Source organism: Molothrus ater, chromosome 17, assembly GCF_012460135.2.
Source record: "Molothrus ater isolate BHLD 08-10-18 breed brown headed cowbird chromosome 17, BPBGC_Mater_1.1, whole genome shotgun sequence".
NCBI lineage: Eukaryota > Metazoa > Chordata > Aves > Passeriformes > Icteridae > Molothrus > Molothrus ater.
In genome coordinates, this window is record NC_050494.2 from 7490186 (window position 1) to 7509755 (window position 19570).

General features: G+C 59.7%; 1 protein-coding gene across 1 annotated transcript; it reads right to left on the minus strand.

The window, feature by feature from the left end:
- Positions 1-4109: 4109 nt before the first annotated feature.
- Positions 4110-17312, minus strand: KIAA1755 (KIAA1755 ortholog). The gene is made up of 14 exons (XM_036396001.2): positions 17115-17312; positions 14238-14435; positions 12454-13741; positions 12181-12345; positions 11521-11644; positions 11098-11215; positions 10383-10469; positions 10182-10298; positions 9751-9849; positions 9362-9510; positions 8333-8471; positions 7939-8061; positions 7132-7323; positions 4110-7052 (listed from the first exon to the last, which is right to left on the minus strand). The coding sequence occupies exons 1-14, from the start codon at positions 17115-17117 to the stop codon at positions 6066-6068; spliced, it is 3789 nt and encodes a 1262-aa protein (XP_036251894.1). The 5' UTR covers positions 17118-17312; the 3' UTR covers positions 4110-6065.
- Between the last annotated feature and the right edge of the window lie 2258 nt (positions 17313-19570).

The window sequence follows — 19570 nt, forward strand, 5'->3', positions numbered from 1 at the left end:
GCCGTGTCCCAGGGCTCTCCCCTGGGGCCGTGTCCCGGGGCTCTCCCCTGGGGCCGTGTCCCGGGGCTGTCCCCTGGGGCCGTGTCCCAGGGCTCTCCCCTGGAGCCGTGTCCCGGGGCTCTCCCCTGGGGCCGTGTCCCGGGGCTCTCCCCTGGAGCCGTGTCCCAGGGCTGTCCTCTGGAGCCGTGTCCCAGGGCTGTCCCCTGGGGCCGTGTCCCAGGGCTGTCCTCTGGAGCCGTGTCCCAGGGCTGTCCCCTGGAGCCGTGTCCCGGGGCTCTCCCCTGGGGCCGTGTCCCGGGGCTGTCCCTCTGGCTCTGTCCAGCCAGGGCTGTCCCTCAGGGGCTATCCAGGGAGCTCTGGGCTTGGTCCCAGCACCTCACCAAGAGGAAACCTCCCTTGTTTGCAGCTTTAGTGCCCACTTCACTCACCACCTTGTACTGCGGAGGCATCTCTCTGCCCAGGCACTGGAAAATGCCGCCCATGGTAGTCCAGCCACACTGCTGGACTGTTATTTTTACTCTTCTTACTAAGACAGGGTTGCATTAAGAGGGTGTTTGCACTGCTGAAGCCCAGAATAACTCCTCATTTGCTCAAGGTGTTCAGTGCAGGATTGCGACTCTCCTCGCCCCCGCCCCTCTCCTGGAGCTGCTTCAAAGCGCGCCGGTCCCTGCAGCGCCGGTCCCTGCCGTGTGTCCTGCACACACAGAGCCGCTGTTTGCTCTGCTGGGTGTGTGCCGGGGCGGCTGCAGCCCCTCCAGTGCCCGCACATCCTGACTCAGTCCCTTGTGCAGGCAGATAAACAACCCCTGAAAAGGGGCAGTGTCTGCCCTGTTAAGTCGTCAACCGACTTCAGGAGCTCTGCCCATCTCCTCGCTGCTTCCCGCCCCGGGTATTCCCCAAACTCAGCCTCAGCCCAGCCGCTGCTCCTGCAGCCCCCCCGCACCTGTGCGGGGTGCCCGGCATCATCCCGGGGTGAGGGTCTGTGAGGGACCCTGCAGGGATGTGACTTCAGGACAAAATGTTTTATGTCCACAATGACAGGGCCAGCGGGGAGCTCTGGGGGCTGTGTGGGCATCCTGGCATGCAAGATGCAGCAACGACCCCTCTCACACCCCTGATGTGAGCATGGGAAATTACTTCCCAAAGCCGGGATGAAAGTCCTGTAGCTGCTCCATGCGCGGTGGGCAGAGCCGAGGGGCTCGGCAGCAGCCGCAGCCAAGGGTCCATAAGGGCATTCAGGCTGGGGAGAGGGAGGATGGGGTTGGTGGTGGCATCACGCTGGCTTTGGGGCTCTGGTTGCCACAGGCAGCTCTGGCGCTGGGCCGGGGCTGAGCAGGACGGGCTCAGGGCAGCGCGGGGCTCCCGAGGCAGTGGGGTTAGAGCCGGCATAAAGGGGGGCTTGTTCCCAGCTGTGGGCAGCTGTGCCAGCCCAAGCACTGCAGCCTTTCCTTTGGGAGGAGAAGTGGCTTTTTAAGGAACAGCAGATTGTTTTTCCACCTGCCCCCCCGGCAGGCGCGGTGCGCTCCGGTGTGGCAGCGCAGGGCAGATACGGCCCGTGGAGCTCCGGTGCTCCCGGGGCAGCGGGAGGGATGTGCGGGGCTGCCGGACCAGCCCGGGGCTCTGGCTCCCGGCTCACGGCACGGGCTGAGCCAGAAGCTGTTCCCGAAAAATGCGGAGCCTGAACCAGCATGGCCTGGAGGGACCGGCCAGCAGCTGATAACCAGCCTCTCTGAGCTCCCGGGGGGGGGGGGGGGCTCAGGAGGAATTAATTATGTCATGCCTTTGTTTTTAGGCGGAGTCTGTATTTTTATTTAAAAGAAATGAGAGAAAAAAAACCCTCTCGAAATTCTCCGGGTTTATTGGGTCTGCAAGCACGGTGGGGTAGGAAAGCTGGAGGTTTCCCTGGCAAGGTCCCAAGCAAGCCCCTGGGAGGTGGGTCCTGTGTTGGACAGCAGCAATGCATACAGGGGAGGTGGATTCTCCATCTGTGCCAAACCTTTCCTGGCTGGTGGCCCCAGGATGGCCACAAGGCCAGTCCCACTGTGGCAGGGTCCCCCAGCACTCCAGGGTGGGCTGCAGTGCTGCAGGATGGGCTCACCTCCACTGCCAGGACAGTCATGAGCCAAACACAATGTTTTGCAAAGTGATCTGGCCGTACCTGGTGCAAACTGAACTCCAGCCTCTGGCTGTCATTTCCCAGCAGTTTGTTGGAACCCCCCCAGCCCTCCCTCCCCAGGGCCTCTGTTCCCCCAGGGCACCGCTCCCTGGTAATCCCTCACCACCTTCATAGCTTGCAGGCTCCAACGGGTCTGCAGGGGGAAACAAGAAGGGTCTGTGCTCCCCAGATGGTGCATGGAGTGTTTGTGCTCCTCTGTGAGTTCACACATCCGGATTTAATGCCTGAAGCTGGGTGGTTCCCCCGGGGAAAACCCATGAGCCGTGTGTGTCCCCCATGCAGGTCACCTGTGTGCTGTCATCATCTTCCCAGGGCGGGTGTCTGCAGGGCCCTGAGCAAGCACTGCCAAAGGCATTTTCCATCCATCCCTCGGGGATGCAGCGCAGCTGGGATTTTGGAATGCAGCTGGGTTGGCCTTTCCCTGGCCAGCTCAGATCAGATTGAGTTACGTCCAGCCCTTGGAGCTCTACCCTTTGGCGTTACCCCTCACCCTTCCTGTTTTCCTCTGGTATCACTGGTTTCTCTGGTTTTTCATTTCTTATGGCTATCCTGCAGCTCCCCAGAGCACCAGCAACCCCAGCTCAGTGACAGGCAAGACCTCTTTTTGCTCTGCCACAGCAAGCACTTGGAGATAATGAAGCTTCTCTTGGATACCTCTGCTTGCAGCCATGTCCCAAAGGCAGGACTGAGCTAGTGTCCTTGTCCCACAGCTCAGCTGCCTCTTGCACCCAGAGCTGCCTCTGTGTTTACCTGCTGAAACCAGACCCACCGCCCTGGCTGTCACCCAGGAGGACAAATCCAGGCAAGACAGTTTCCACTGTGGCATGGACCAAGCCCCCAACTTGTGCTTCTGAACTCCCGGGGCTGTTTGTGGCTGAACCCCATTCAGGGGCTGCCAGGACAGGAATGGGCCTGTGGTGGCTCTGCTGGCACCAGAACTGCAGAGGGGCCCATGTGGGTGGCTCTGAATTTTCCCACATGCTGTCGTCACTGCATCTCTGCCTTGTCACCCATTTCCCACACTTCCTCCTTGCCTGGGACAGGGCACAACTGTGGCAGTGGCTGGGAGTGCGGGAACCCCAGTGCCTCTTGCTCTTCCTCTTCTGTTTTTCCTCTTTGCTCTGTCTTATCACAATTGAACTCATTGACCCTGCAGCCCCTGTGGTTTGTAGGGCAGAGCTTGATGGGAATCTGCTGATGAGGAGGAGAAGGAGGAGGAAGAAGAAGCTGTGGCTGTCTGTGGTCTGAGCTCCCTGCTCCGTGCCAACCCAAGCAGCGTGTGCCCTGCTGGGGCTCAGGAAGCACAGGGGGAGTGGCCGACCCAGGAACTGCCATGGGGAAGAGAAGGTCATTCCCTGGGGCTGGGATCTGTGACCTGATCATGGGCCCTCCACTTCTCTGAGCTGGTTTTGTCATCTGCTGCACCCAACCTTTTTGACCTTTATTCCTTTGGAAAAAAGTATTTCCTGGGATTTTGTGGGAGTTTCCCTCCAAGGTTGGAGGGTGCTCTGCACCTGGCCCTGCCAGACCCTGACCAGCCCACACTGCTGGATCCCTGCCAGCCCCTGACAAATGATTTTGCCATTTCACAAGGGAAAGGAGACATTGATTAACTCCTGTACTTGCCTTTCTGGAAAGGTTATGGCTTAATTGGTCAAACTGGGGAGTCATAAATCATGTGCTGAAGGATCAGCAAAGATAAGAAAATTTTTGCCAGAATGTTGCAAAACACGTTTTGGTAGGAGGGAAGGAGGGATCTGGGTATGCCCATCCAGCTGTGGGGGCTGACAGCTCTGGAGTGCACAGAACCCTTCCAGGGAAACGATTCACCCTCCAGTCACAGGCCGGAAATTCCCCTTTTTGTTATCAGTTAAACTCAGGATTTGCAAAATATCCTTTTTTTATTTTACTTATGGAAAAAGAAAACAACAGGAAAGTCATTGTTTGCTTTATTCAGAAGAATCATAATTCCATCTGGTTTGAAAAATGACTCTCCTTTTCACTGGAAAGTGCTATTTCTCCAACCTAAAAGCTGTAATGGGGGGGATAGAGCAGATCAGCTCTCAACAGGGTGGAAAATTGAGCAAGGGAACTGTCAGGCTTGGCTTGGAATGATGCTGGAGGGAGAAAAGGTTTTTGGCTCTGGCAGTGAGCTGGGTCCCATCCAGATGGGCACGGCTCGCACTGGCCACATGGGCACACCCAGCTGTAGGGCATGGGGATGGGGAGCAGGGACATATCATGGAGAGGTAGAAATGTCCTGGCTCAGGGACCTTGGTGCCACTCAGGACGTGGCATTATTGGAGAACGGAACAAACTCGAGGCTCCACAGGACAGGCTGTGCAGACCTGTCCAGGTTCTCCAGGATGACTTTCAAACCAAAAGGAATGGGATGGACTCAGCGACCAGGATTTCAGTGGAGCTGGGACAGAATCATCAGTAGGGAAATCCGTGTTGAGCTGGGGAAGATGGAGTCTAAAAAAACTGTAGGGAGAAGTAAAGAGCAGACAACTGTGTAGGACCAGGAGTGGTGAGAGGCAGAGGTCCTGAGACAGGGCAGGGCCGGGGTCGGTGCCGTTAATGCTTCAGTAATGACCCAGACAGGAGGAGCGTGGCGCCCGCGGGGGGCAGCTGGGGCCGTGAGGAGCTCAGCGGGGCTTGGCTCTGGGATCTGGCAAAAACAAGGCTGAGGGGGGTATGAGTGATGCTCGGCCAGACTGGGATGGGCGAGTGCCCTTTGCCGAGGCGCAGCATCCCGCAGGGTGCGAGCCGTGACCGTGCTGGGCTGGGAGGAGGAGGAGGAGGAGGAGGAGGGGAGGGTGTTTTTCTGGAACGGCCTCCAAGGCAGAGATCGCTTCTCCTCTGATGTCTCTTGATTAGCTCATGCTGTGGCTGCCCAGGGGGGCGGCCGGCCAGGGCCTGGCCCCGCCAGTCGCCAGTCGGGGTCCCGCCTGCCATCACCCCCTCCCGGCTGCCCCAACAGGCTGAGCAGGGATGTGCCTGCGGGGACAGCGTCTCTGGGGACTTCGGGCTGCCTTGGGCTGGGATCGGCAGGGTCGCACCCAGACCAAATGGGTCCCAAAGGCTTCAGGACAGCACGTTCCCAAAACAGAGTGGGGAGGCTGGGCAGGATGACACCACTGTGCTCATGTACTGGGAGGGAGAACAGGAGACTGAGGCACTTAACCCTTACAAAAGGGTCCTTTTAGCAGGGCCAAGGTGCTGGCAGCAAGTAGGAGAGCCAGGCTGTGGGCACAGCCCATGTAGGGGGCACAGGGGGCATTCTTGGTGGCACCAGGTGCCTGTGGGCACTGTGCTGGGGTGGTGGGAACAGTTGGAACCTGGAACCCCAGCAGCTGGCTCTCAGTGGGACACAACTTCTCATTCTCCTCCATGAGGACCATCCAGGTGCTTCTCTTCAGGTTTATTAATGCTAATGGAGTTAGTCCTGTGTTAATGAGCACATACAAACCCAGGGCCCACTGCTGGGGCTCAGACAGGGCTGCAGCAGCAGCATAGGGATGGTAAAATCATCCAGTGGAGCAGGGAGCATAGTGAGTGACAGGAACATCTCACAGGTCTGCACTCCCCTAGGATACTCCAGGCACAGTTTCTAATGTGGGAACCCTCCCCACTGCCTGAGACAAGGTAGGGATAAAGGCACTTTATGGGAGGATTGCTACACATCTGGTAGATTGTGAATGAACCCTGTGAGCTGATGATGGAATTACTGCTGATCCATGGCAGGTAGAACACTAAGAACAGGGAACCAAAGATTCTTGGACTGAGGGTGGGGCAAGAAGTTCCAGCATCCCACCTCTGAGCATGGGAAGTCTCATCCAGTCTGTGATCTAGACTTATGCAGCTGGACAGAAACTGGAGGGACTGGTTACTTGGCATTTGCTTTAGTTGAACTTTCAGTGTGGTGGTTCTCCAGGTAAATGATCTGGTGGGCCTTTTCGGATGGGCAGGGTGGTCTTGGATTCTGGAGGTCCCTGGGCAAAGCCACGTTTGCTGCTGGGACTTCTTCCATGGAGTTCTGTGAATCTGAGTCTTCAGAGGAGAAACTGCTCTGGCTGGAAATCTGGAAGTACTGGGCAGCTTCTGCCTGTGGCCCCGCTGGTGCACCAGCTGTGCTGGGATCTGAGGCAGTCCCATGGGACACAGCAGTAGGACATGGTGGGTCAGCTCCTGGGAAGCGTGTCCAGGGAGGCAGGGTGACGGGACGCCTCCGACGGGGCTGGCTGCGCTCCTGGGTGAGGTGTCCTGTCACTCCCAGGCCAGCTTTGCTCTTGGGCTTGGGATGGGGGGTGTCAGCAGAGATGTGGTGGTGAGAGGTGCAGGCATCCTGAGGCTCCAGCTGGCAGTGGGGCTGCAGAGAGCTCTGCTCCACACCCAGCGTGGAGCCAGGAGTGGTGCTGGGCTGGGACTGTCCCGGTCCCTGGGGCTGTCCTGGCCCCTCAGTGCTGGTTTCTGGCTGCTCTGCCAGCCCCCTGCCCCCCAGCACTGCTGGCTCGGGGCTGGGGGCTGCTCTGCACACCGGGACTTCCATGTGAGGAGCTGCAGACCCTGGGCTGGGGGGGCTGGAGGAGTCTCCGTGCCCGTCAGCTTGTGCTCCCCAGGCCTCCTGCAGTTCTGCCAGCATCTCCTCCAGGATTTGCCGGGTCTCCTGGTACTTGTGCTGTGCCTCTGTCCAGGCTGCCAACCCTTGGCTGCTCTGCATCCTGCGCACCTGAGCCTTCATCTCCTTCAGCTTCTCCAGGGCGAACTCCACCGAGAGCTTCTGGAAGGATCTCTGCAGGCACCGCAGTGCCTGGCCCTCCCCACGCTGCGCCCGGGCCGAGCACTGCCGGCAGTCCAGCTTCAGCCCTGCCACCTGCAAAAGAGGTGACAGTGGCTGCTTTCGTGGCCACCAGCAGTACCATGTCCTGCGGGGGGAGATCCCCTGCACCCACCTTGTTGGAGAACCGGACGAGCTCCTGCAGCATCTCCCGTTCTGCCTGCCGTCGCTCCAGCTGCTGGGAGAAGCTCATCAGCTTTGACTGGAAAAGGGCTGCAGACACTTGGAAGGCATCTGCCTCAGGGAATGTCCTGCCTCGGACCTTAGCTGCCTCCTGGCACAGGGTGAGGCCATGCTGGTACCGAGCCTGCAGGGACAGGAGGAGGGATCAGCTCCACACTTGGGAATGGTGCTGACCTGGGATACATGTGCAGGTTATGTGCAGGGTGATGCACTGCAGGTGGCATTTGGCATCGCCATTAGCCCATCCATCACCATTACAGCTGGATGGGAAACACTTCTGGGCAAGTGAGAACTAACAAAGCAATGGGATTCTCCAAATCTCTGCTCTGCCTGGCCTGGTTTAAAATGCACCCAATGCACCTCCTGTCCTAAGTGGGGTCACCATGCCTCACCCTCCCTGCAGTGCGGGTGACTAAAGGGCCTACACATCCAGGGGAACCAGAAGATCTTCATCACAATGTTATTTGTTGTCTGATGGATGCCCAGGCTATGTAGGAAAAAGGATGGAGTGCAGCAAGGACAGCAGTCCCAGCCCAGCACACATCAAGGAACAGTGCAGCCACCCCCTCACAGGAGCAGGACTGCCCAGAGTCCCCACAATGCTGGGGACTCAACAGTCCCCAACTGTTGAGTGTGCAACTGCAGTGTGACTCAACAGATCGGGGACACTCAGTTCTGCCCAGAAGCCTCTTTCCAAACCCAGGGGATGTCTGTTACCGTAAAGCCCTTCCAGACATACTGTGGCCTGGGTGAGGAACTCCTTGAAGTGCTCGGTGGAGCCCTGGCAGCTGTCGGGACTCCAATCCTCGGTGCCCATCTCCTGCAGCCGAGCTGCTGCCTCCCCATCCAGCCAGGACCCCAGCTGTGAGAGAGCACAACAGGGATCAGGAGGGACCAGCCAGGGCAGCAGCAGCGTGTCCACAGCACCTCCCCTTCCTGCCCCAGCCCAGCACCCCAGCCCATGCTCAGTCACACACAGACACCTATAATGAAAATCAAAGCTCAGGCAATCCTGCCATTCTCCAGGCTTCTATCATCATCAAAAATAAAGGAAACGTGAGCAAAGCACTCAATCATGGAACAAGACAGAGGGCAAACTTCAACTTGTGGCACCCCAGGGACACCCAGCTCACCTTGCCAAACTGAGTCTCGAGCTCCCGGACCTTGCGGAGGAACTGCAGGCGCTCCAGGCAGCTGTTGGACTGGGACACGAGGTTGTGAAGTTCTTCCTCCAGCTGACTATACAGACCCTCAGCCAACTCCATACCAGTCCTGGGGGTTGGGAGGAGAGAGGCCATCAGGGCCAGGTGCTGCCAGGTGAGCACAAAGTGGAGGGGAGCAGGTCTCTTGCCCAGCTCCAGCCTTGCAGGCACCTGGATATCTTCCCAAGCCATGGAGCAAATGGATAGCAGGGACCATGGGATGGGAAAGCCCCGTCTATCAGTACAGGGAGAGAAGGGAGCAGGAGGGAGCAGTGGAGCAGTGCTGCCTCAATGCATGACTATGGAGCAGCATGGTGTGACTGGAGCAATGCGGTATCACCAGATGGGTGCAGCATTCCCGGCCGACAGCGACATCACCGGGTGAGTATGGAATGGCCCAGTTACAGCATGGCTGGAGAGTAACAGCATGGCCAGATGACGGCATCACTGGAGGAGTATGGCGCGTCCAGGTGGGGGTGACATTACTGGATGACTGCAGCATGGCCAGAGGAGCCATGCACGGCCAGATTGTGACATCACTGGATGAGTGTGGCACGGCCAGACAAGTGCACATCACCGGACGATCACGGCATGGCCAGAGGAGAACAGCACAGCACAGCAGAGCTGGCTGGGCGCGGCATGGCCGGGACTTGGCCCCCTCTAGTGGCTTTTCCCGAGCCCAGCCCAAGGCACTGCCGCCGGCATTGCAGAGCGCGACAGATCTGGCCTTGCCTGGGACAGGAGACCCTCTCAGGGATCTGGCCCCAGTGAGGATGAGGGGACTCCTGCAATGGGCTGTCCCAGACATGTGGTCCATGCTTCCAGAGCAGAATTGATCATGGCAATAGCTTGGGCTCACGGGGACCGGGCTGTCCATGGGGAGGTGGCTCTGTCAGCCAGCAGGAGCAGGGGTCCCTGGCATTGTCCCCCCCCCTGACCAGCAGAACTGCCCTGTCCTACCTGATGTGGTCGGAGGCGCAGAGGCGGGCGGCCTCCCTGCGCAGCCGGGCCAGCAGGAACCCCCCCTCGCGCTGCACCCGCACCAGCTGAGCGTCACTCAGCACCTTCTGCATCAGCTCCTGGTGCCTCCTGATGCCTGCAGCTGCATCCTGTGGAGGAAGGGAGGGTCAGAGGAGTCTCACCTGGGGCCTCACCTGGGGTCTCAGACAGCACAGGGGCTGCTCCCCAGGCAGGAGCAGAGGGGACAGGGAACAGCCCCGTGGCCAAGAGCAGCCAGTCTGGGAATGGTTATGCCAAGTTTTGGGGAACTGGAGGGAAATGTTGCTGTGGCTGCACTGCAGATGGGCACATTGGGAATGTCCCCAACCTGTGGTGCTGCCACCCATTACCTGTGTCCCAGCCAGTGCATTGGTGTTCTGCAGCTCCTGGATGCAGTGCTGCAGCAGCTCCGATGCCCGCCTGAGGCTGGCTGTGAAGGGCTGCAGCTTCTGTGGGGGACACACACCGTGGGTCAGTGGGGGCAGCCTGCCCATGAGGAGCAGGAGGAAGAGGAGGAGAAGCACCAGGACAGAGCAGGAAATACTGTGAGGCACTGGGTTAAAACTGATGAGGAAGGGAGTGAGGAGGTGGATGGGCAGCTGCAGGCAGGAGCACAAGGAAGGAGCTTGACCTTCCTTGTGCTCAGAGCTCTCCTGTTCATTCCCCTCTCCCAGCCCTCCCTGTTGCTTTTCCAGGGATGTGTGTGGGACACATAAGACGCAGTGGGGACAGAGGGACACAGGGGAGGTGAGGCAATGGCTCATGGCGTGGTAACAGACACCTGGAAGAATTGAACCCACTCGCCGTGGCAGTAGGGGAAGGCACCGTCCAGCTCTGGGGGCAGCTGGGAGCTGTCGACGTGGCGGCCCAGAGCCTTCAGCGATGTCAGGGTCTCCACCTGCAGGGCACAGGGCTTGTAAGGCTGCCTGGAGCAGAGAATAACCCCCTATTGCACCAGCTCAGGGGACAGGGACAGGCTCACCTGCACCCCAGACAGCTTCTCACGGTGGGAGACCAGCTCCTTCTCGGCCAGGAGCAGCATGCTGTGAATGCAGCCTGGAGACACACTCTGTGGGAGGCAGGGGAGAATCACCAGGGCAAACCCCACACAAAGCCCTCAGGTCACCCACGGCAGTGTGGGACTTTCCTGGGTCAGCTGAGGCTGGTGAGCTCATTGCAAAGGAAAAGGCTCCCACTCTAACTGGTGTAGGAGATGGAAACATCTCCCTCAGGCCATGACCTTGTCCCAGCCACCTTGCCTCCCTGGCAAAGGACCATGGGAAGAGCCTCATGAGTGAACCCCTTCTCTGACACCAGTGACACTTCTCCATGTGACGAGCATCAGGGCCAATGTGGGTTTTACTGGGCATACAAAGGCTGTGGCAGGGGGGACCCCATAGCCCCTGGACAGCACAGGGCACTCCTGTGGCACTACCTGGGCATTGGCACAAGGACTCTGCCATGACAGTGGATTGTCACTGCAGAGCCCATTTCCTGGTAACTTCACATATCAAGATACTGAAGGGCTCTTGGTGATGCCTGCTGAGTGATGGCAGGGCTCAGAAGGGACCTTCAGGGATCACATGGAGAGTGGGCACAGGGAGGCTCTGAGGGACCCCCAAAAGGAGGCAGCACTCCCTCCCAGACAGGGACACCCCTGGCATGTCTATGGCACAGGCACACAGAGCCTGGCATACCTGGACAGAGCGGAGGGCTGAGAATAGGACGGGAGCGGGCGGCTGCTTCCGGGCATCCACCACAACCGTCAGCCCAGCATCCTTTGCTTCTCGCCTCTCACCATTCTTCACTTCTTGCCTAGCGAGGGGAAACACAGCAGGAGTGCGGGTCCTTCTCTGGGACAGGGCCCTCTCAAAGCTCCCTCCCACATTCTGCACCCCCAGGCAGGCAGGAACCCACAGGCACAGGCAGCAGCCTCATCCCTGTGGGATGTCCCTGCCAAGGTCTCAGAGCACGTGCCTCTGGCAGGGGCATGGTCCAGGCACCTCAGGGATGTGCCCAAACCAGAGTGTGTGGGATGCTGGGAATCCATCCCAACTTAGCCTGGGAGCCCTGAGCCAGGCAGCAGCTGGGGGTCCCTGGCAGGTTGTGCTGGCTCTTACCTGGGGAGGGAGCAGAGGCAGAGGATGAGCCTTGCCAGCTCGGCAGCTGAGCACCACGCAGCCCGCCAGGCACTGCCACTGGTGGTCACCAGGAGGAGGGCCCTGCCCAGCCTGTCCGAGCTCCCTGTGGAGAAAGGGTGAGTGACTCCTCTGGCAGCCAGCTGCCAGACCTGAGCACCCCACAATGGGCTGGGGTAACCATCAGTGCTGCCTCAGCTCAGCCTGCCATGGTGCAGCCCCTCTGGCCCTTTGGGAGGAGGATAGCCAGCCCAGGGGTGCTCTTGGCATGAATGTCTGGAATTCCAGAGCTGGTGGGGACGTTTTTCCTGAGAAGATGGGTTTTGTTAATGCTTTTTGGTTCTTGGGAAAAAGAAGGAGCCAAATGTTTAGTGTTTGGCAGCTAAAGCTGAACAGCTTCACTGGAGAGGAATGGTGTGGGAGGGCTTGGGGCGGCTGGGACCGGGGCAGCTGCTCTGCACAGGCTGCCTGCATTTATGTTTTTAATGTTTTTGCCCAGCTGAAAAAAAATTTTCCGCTTGGAGTATTTCTGGCCTCCAGCAAAGCCCTGAAACCTTCCTGCAAAACACTCTCTCCAGCAGCCTGTGTTTCCATCCAGAGGCCTCTCCCGCCCATTCCCCAGGCTCATGGTGCTAGCAGTACCTGGCAGGCAGATGATGCCTGAGCGCAGCAGCCCAGCGTGCAGGTCCTGCCAGGCTGGAGGCTCCCGAACAGCAGTGCCAGTGCTGGGCACAGAGGGACCATTCTTGCAGCTGGAACTTTCCAGAGACCGTTCCTCCACAGGAGCAGCAGTGGCTGCATTCGTACCTGTGCACAGGGATAGAGGAGAGGGGAGCTGGTGACACTCAGCGAAGCAGAGGAATAGCAGAGCTCCAGCAGAGCCTGGTCAGGTGCCACAGCCCCACAGGATGGTACCTTTCCCTGCTGCCCTGGCTCTGCCCATCCTGGGCGAGTAGATGGCCGACATCTTCTTCCAGGCCCCCTCGTGCTGGCTGCTGACTCTTTCATCCTCGGGGGCTGCCCCGAGCCGCGTGCCCTTCAGGAAGGAGAACTTGTGGCTGGAACCTGGGGGGAGCCGGGGGCTGCCCCTCTGCACCAACCCCCCTCGGCCCGGCACCGCAGGAGCCGCTCGGCGGGACTGGCGGGTGAGGAGCATGGGGCTGCCAGCCCCCTTCCTGTGCTGTGTGGGGGTCTCACGGGGGGTGGCAGGGGGCAGCTCGGAGCCAGGGCTGTCGGGCTCCTCCAGGATGGCTGCCATCAGCCCAGAGCCGAAGCTCACTGGGTTCTGCAGCGCGGCCATGTAGGAGTCACGTTGGCGGCACTTTGGGCCATGTGACCCTGGCTCTTGGCTTATCTTACTCCCCAGGCACGGGCTGCAGGGACTCTCCTCTGAGCTCAGTGCTCCCCCACAGGGCCAAGAATCTGCTCCTGATCCCCCATTTGCCCAGGGGAGCATCTCGTCAGCCCCAGCCCTTATGCTCCCTGGAAGACAGGTGGGCAACAGGGATCTGGTCAGGACATCCAAGTCCTCCTGGGATTGCTCCAGCAGGTCCACATACTCCCCCTCCAGGTTCTGGCTGATGATTTCACTGAGGCTGGGCACAGCCAGCGTGGCTGGCTTCTTCCGCAGACCTGCCTGCTCCACCTTGATCAGTCCCGGGTATCGTCCCTGGCTTGACTTCCGAGAGGTGGCCTTGCAGCCTGGGATGGTGCCCACAATGTTGCTGTAGGGCGTGGGGACATTCACTGTGCCATGGAGCACAAGTGTGCCAGGTGCAGTCTCAGGAGCAGGTTCATGCCAGGCACCAGCGGGCACACTGTCAGCTCCAGCCCTGGGCTTGTCAGTGAACTCAGGCGTGGCAATCCGGCTCCATGGCAGTGGGGTGACGCCGTTCTCGGTGGCCACCAGGCAGGTGTGCAGGGGAGCTCCGGCCCAGCTGCTGTTCACCTCCTCCAGCCATGCGTTGGTGAAGAGCAGAGCGTGGGTGGCCTCGGGGACAGGTGTCTCCTCCACGGAGCGCAGGTCCAGGGAGAGGTGCTTGATGGTGACACGCGCTGTGTGCTCCTCACAGGGCTCTGCTTGCAGGTAGAAGTCCCCGGGGCGCAGCAGGAGGGGGTTGAGCGGTGCGAGGTGCACAACCACCTTCTCGTGCAGACACAAGGGCCAGCCTTCATGGAGAAAGATGCGGTTAAAGTAGGGAGCCTGGGAAGGAGGAAGAACACAGTGCATGAGGGAGCCCTGCCAGCTCGGTGCCTCCCAGCCACCCCCACATGCTCTTGCTGCCCAGCCCCGTGCCTCCCATGACGAGGATGAAAAAGCCTGGTGACCCAATGCACGTCACTGAGCCAAGGCCCTGCAGCACAGCCCTGCAAGTCCACCCTGAGCCATGGCTATTCCCACAGAGCAGAGTCTACCCATGTGCTTACAGAGGGAAAACCCCTGCTTAAGCCTCTCTAGGATCAAGACAATATGACCCCAGAGCCCCTCTGCCCTTATTGCAGGAACCACATACGCTGGACAAATCCCAGGGAGCCGGGTGTACCGTGGTCCCCTCTGCAGGGAGCGGATGGGACAAGGAGTGGACGTGCAGGGAGGGAGCCCACAGGGCAGCGTGCCCATGCAGGCAGGACCCCTTAGGGCAAACCTCCGTGTCTGGGAGCGGCTCATGGGGGCACCGTGGTGGGGCACGGGGGCTTACACAGGCCGCCTGCCGCAGGCGCTCGAAGAGCCGCTTGGCAGGGATGAGGAACTGGAGCAGGCAGCAGAGCCCATCCCCCTGGTAGCTGGTCTCCAGCAGCCGAAACACCTGGCCCAGGACGGTGGGAGCCGTGGCTTCGAAGGGCGGGTAGAGGGCCTGGAGAGCACTTTGCACCGCCGCATCCAGTGACCCGGCATCCTGCGGGAGAGAGGCAAGTGTCGCTGGTGGGAGAGCGGCCCCGCAGCAGGGACACCGTTCCGCCTGACCCGCTGTCTCTGCCCACCATCCCACGCTGCGCTGTGCCACTGTCGGGACCCTGGGATGCCCACACTGGCAATGCTGCTGAGCTCAGGGGCTCCAAACCCTCCTGGGCTGGAAACGGGAGGAGCCGGGATGGAGCACAGCAAGCACGGCGCAGGCGGGGCGGGTCCGGTTCCCAGCGCCGGGCTGTGGTTAAGGAGCCTGGGATAAGCCCCGAGGCAGCAGCCGCCTTGCTCGGCCGCCAGCCATGAGGAGGCAGAGGAGCCGCAGCAGCCGAGGGGTTAAGAGGAGTCAGACCAGACAGATCGTGGGGCTGTGCCGGGCTCCGCAGCTCGCTGCAGGAATGCAGCAGATGGGAGGAAGGACAAACATCTGAAGATGGATAGGGTGTTTTGGTCCAGACTCATTGCTGAATTCGCCAAACTCAGAATTATTCCTGTATTTTCTGGGAAGCGTTCTGCTGTGTTGCATCCCCCCGCACTGCCCCAGAGCAGGGTGAGGACACTGGTGCTGTGCCACCTGTGGACCAGCCGTTCCCAGTTCATTCTCTCAGTGCTGCAGGAGCTGGAGGCTGTGTGGCATGGCTGGTACATGGAGAGAACCCATCCCACAGCTCCTGTGATGCCCGGGCTGCGCTCCTGGCAGCTCAGAGATGAGTCTGGCACACCTGTCAAGGGGACCCCATTGGTGAGTGGGGAAGAGGAGCATCATCCGAGCAGCTGGGTCGTCCTCCCTCCCGTAAGAGCACCCAGGAAGTCTGGTGGGATTAGCTCAAGGTGAGCATTACTTTCAGGCAGCTAATCCCTGGTCCAGGAGCCCATACAGAGACAAAAGGGCCATGGTTAATTCAGCTTAATTAGTTTTAATGCGCTTTAGCTAAAGCACTTTGCAGTCATGCTCTGGTTAATTCTTCATGACTTTTTTTCCATGTCTTGACACAGGAATCTCCTGCCCCTACACCTGACAGGAGAAGCCAGAGAGCTGGGCAGAAGATGAGGCAAGCCAGTCCCTTCTCAGGGCCCTGATCTGCCACTGTGTTTCCTGTCCAGGCTTTCTGCCCCTGGACCTTTCTCCTCAAGCTTTGTCTTATTGTGTACAGTTCCTAGAATGGACTGGAGACCTTACTCTGGAAGATCCCTGATGAAGGGCAAAGCCCAGCACCCCATTTCATATTGCTCCAGTGGGGCCCTGGTGCAGCCACCTGGTCCCCAGTGCTGAACTTATCCGGGTGCCCACCACCTCCATGCCCAGCACTACCCAGCTGGACTTCCTCCCCATCCCAACACTGAGGCGAGGAGCCACAACAGCACAGGAGGATCTATCCAGCTCTGAATGCTGCCATGAGAGATGAGCCAGAACTGCCTGCCTTGCCTCCAACAGTCTTTTAAATCCTCCCACGGGTGGTGACTCCACCATTGCCTGGGCAGCCTGTGCCAGTGCTTGACAACTTATTCAGTGAAGAAATTTTTCTCTAGTATCCAGTCTAACCCTCCCCTGGCACCACTTGAGGCTGTTTCCTGTTGTCTTATCACCCAGGACTTCATGCAGTGGCAGGGACTGTGTGAGCCAATGTCAGTAGAGAACCAGGGACTGATAGAGGCACCAGACACAGCCTGAGTTGTGCTGGGGAATATTTTGGCCTGGAATGACTGACCAAAAATGTTTTCATGGAGTGTGACAAAGCACTTCATCACTGGGGGAGGCTTTTCGGGGTAACCATGGTGCAGCAGCTCCAAGTTTTTCGGCGAAGCTGCATCCGGGCCGGCCAGGAGCCCATAGGAATCCAAAAGCAGCCCCTCCACCCGCTGGGAGGGAGCTGGAACAAAGGCATTAGGGAGCATAAGGAGATTTACATTTGCAAAGCTATTTCCATTTTAATAAGCCAAAGCGCTGTTAAATAGAGATTGATATTTCTCCCCAAATACCCATATTTTTAAACTGGTTTACATCAACAAGACGGGCTGGGCTTTGGGGTTTTGGTGTGGTAAAGTTGTTTAACCCATGCCCGAAGCCACAGGGTGACTCAGCTCCAGCTCCTTTCTCCCCGCTGCTCAGGAACGAGAGGTTTGAGCCTGGGACCAGTCCTGAATACCAATTCCTCTGTCTGTCACCAGCTTTGGCAGGGCACGATGCAAGCGCTCAGCCCGGCCCAGAGCGGGGCCCGCGCTCAGCGCAGAGCCCGGGGCAACGGCACGTGCCGGCTGCGGTGAGCAGCGCCCCAATCGCTCTGCGAGCGTCCCCGGCGCTGGCACGGCTCACACGGCAGCTCCCGGCCGCTGCACGCCATCCCCCTCGCTAACTTTGCAGGGAAGTTTAAGCATCGCAGGATGCAGCCCCGCACACACCTGCCCAAGCGGCCACGGCCTCCTCCACACCTGATTCCCAAACTTGCACACCCAACCTCCACCTTCACATCTGTCTCTGCCTTCCCACCCACCTCTGCCCTGACACCCACCTCCACACCCACCTCTGCCTTTGCACCTCCTTCCCCCTTCGCTCCCGGCCTCCCTGTGCTGTCGTTCCCGCTGCCCACCCCGTACCCACCCGGTGCCCGCGGGATCGGCAGCCACGGGGAGGGGCAGCGGCAGGGACAGGGATTATTACCCCAGGGATTACCATGTTTCCCAGGAAGTGGCAGAGGGGCCGGGGGCCGCGGCACAGACCGTCCCGTCCCTCCTCCTCCTCCTCGCCGGCTCTCCCCGGCCCGGGGCTCCCGGCCGGTCCCCGTTCCGCCGGCGGCTCTTCCCGGCGCCGCCGCCTCCGGAGCCGCGGGCGGGGGCGGGCAGCCCCGGCCCCCCCGGTCCCCTCCGCCCGCCGCGCCTCTTCTGGGGGAAAAAAAGAAGAAACAAAAAAAAAAAAAAAAAAAAAGAAGGAAAAGAAAGAAAAGAAAGAAAAGGCGAAGAAAGCGGGAGCGGGGCGGGGCGGGGGAGGGGAGGGAGGGGGCTGGCGGGGGTGGCCCGGACAGAGCCGGGGGGGCGGTGGGCCGCTTTCCTGTGCCCGCCGGCGGGAGCCCCCCGCACGCTCCCGAGACCCGGCCCCCGGGGACAGTCCCCTGTGTGTCCCCGCGGGCGGGGGGCGGCCCCCGGCAGGATGGGATGGGATCGGAGTGGAGGGAGAAAGAGACCCCGTCCCCCCGGAGCAGCTGCAGGCGAAGGGTCCTGGAACACACCGGGAACACGCAGAGCTGTATGGGCATGTGTGTGTACGTGTGCATGTGTGCATACATGTGTTTGTACATGTGTGCAGATGTGCTCATACAGGAGTTTTGTACGGGGGTGTCCCTCTTTTCCAATCCATCCGGGGTCAGTGTGATTCCTCGGCAGTGGTCTATGTCCTGGATGGATCCTGTGGCTCCCAGTTCCCATTCCTGAGTTGCCCCAAAAGCGCAGCATCAGGACAGTGAGTGCCTCTCTTGGGACTTTGAACTGTTCCAGGGATGGGAAGGACCTACTGAGGGGCAGGATCATGGGATTCAGCAACCAGAACTGTACAAAAACAACCAGCATAAGAGCCAAAGCCACAGATTTGTTCTTTCCTAAGGCAAAATGCTGCTTCACACAGCCCTGCCAGTCCTGGGCACAGACACCTCTCCCAACCCCAGGCATGCTGGTCACAGCTCTCCCAGCCCCATGCACTGTGGGCACAGCATCACCAGCTCTGCCAGCCCTGCACAACACCCAGCACTCTCAGCCTCTCTGTGCCTTGCTCAGGCTGCAATCATTTCCACTGTTGCATTCGTGGGAATGGGCTCAAGGCCGGGACTGGGGCTGGGAAAGCACCGGGGCGGGTGGGACGGCCTCAGCGTGGGCTGCAGCCTGCCGGGGCTGTCTCGCTAGTGAACATTTGTCCAGGGATCAGCGAGCGGCCAAAGGACACGCTGTGAAAACAAGCCGAGACGGGAGGAGGTGCAGCTGGGCTGCTGGCGTGTGGGAGGGAGGACGGCGCCAGTGAGGCCTTCGCGTTCGCTTCCCATTTCCTTGGGAGCTGCTGAGAGCCTCCCGCTGCCCGTATGGATCACGAGTGCTGGTCCTGTGGGTGGGCAGAGGCTTGGCCATGGGTACCAGGCTGGGGTGCCCAGCTGAGCCCACCGCAGGACTGGCCCTTGGCTCCAAGCCAGCATCCCCAGTGCCAACTGGGACCAGCTGGGCAGCTCACCATCCCCATCAGCAGCCAATTGCTCCTGTAATTTCTCTAGTTCACTCACTAGCTTCAGGTTTTTCATAGTTCCTCTGAGTGCAGGGGAAGGTGAACTCAAGGCTGTGACCTTTTTTAATTGCATGGTCACCTCTGAAATGGACCCAAGAGCTGTGGCTCTTGCATCTCTTAATGGATAACAGGGCCAGGAGAGGGCGTTGAGGGCAGGGAGGAAGACAGTGTGACTGTGTCCTGGACCAGCACAAAGGATGGATCCCTCTGTGGTACTGGTAAGCAGGAAGAGAGAGATGCGGAGCTGAGCCCAGAGGGACCCCACACCCTGCACCCAGAGCAGCAGCTCCCCACCTGCACATTGAGGTGTCTCTTGCCACCTGTGCTCAGTCAGGACAACCTGCAGAGGTAATCAGCAGGTCTAGCTTTGCATCCCCACATCCCCCAGAGCAGTTCCCCATGCCCTCTGGCCAGCCTCAGACAGCAAGGCTGAGAGTCAGGGTGCTGGGGAGCAAGTCCAGCAAAAGGCAGAGCTTCTGGGGGCCACCCGGGTGCCCCCGGGGCCCCTCACCCCATGAGCTCACCCTCCTCTGCTGCTCCCATTCTCCATGTCCTGTTTGTCCTCAGCAGCTGCTGGGACAGGCTGCATATGGCCTCTTGCCCTGCCCCTCTGCCGGCACAGAGCCACCATTCAGATCCCCCTAGGCTCTGCTCGAGGTCACAATTCTTGCATTTTTATTTTTACTTTTCTGCAAAATCAACCCCTTTGGCTCTCTGTGTCCCCTTTTGTCTCCCATGAGGCTCCCAGACTGTGTCACAAGCTGGCGTGCTGCGAGAGGAGCCCGCCTGTCTGGGGAATGCAGCCCTTGGCAGGGGGAGACACACTGAGTGCAGTGCTGGTCCCAAGGGTCCCCTGGGCTGTCACT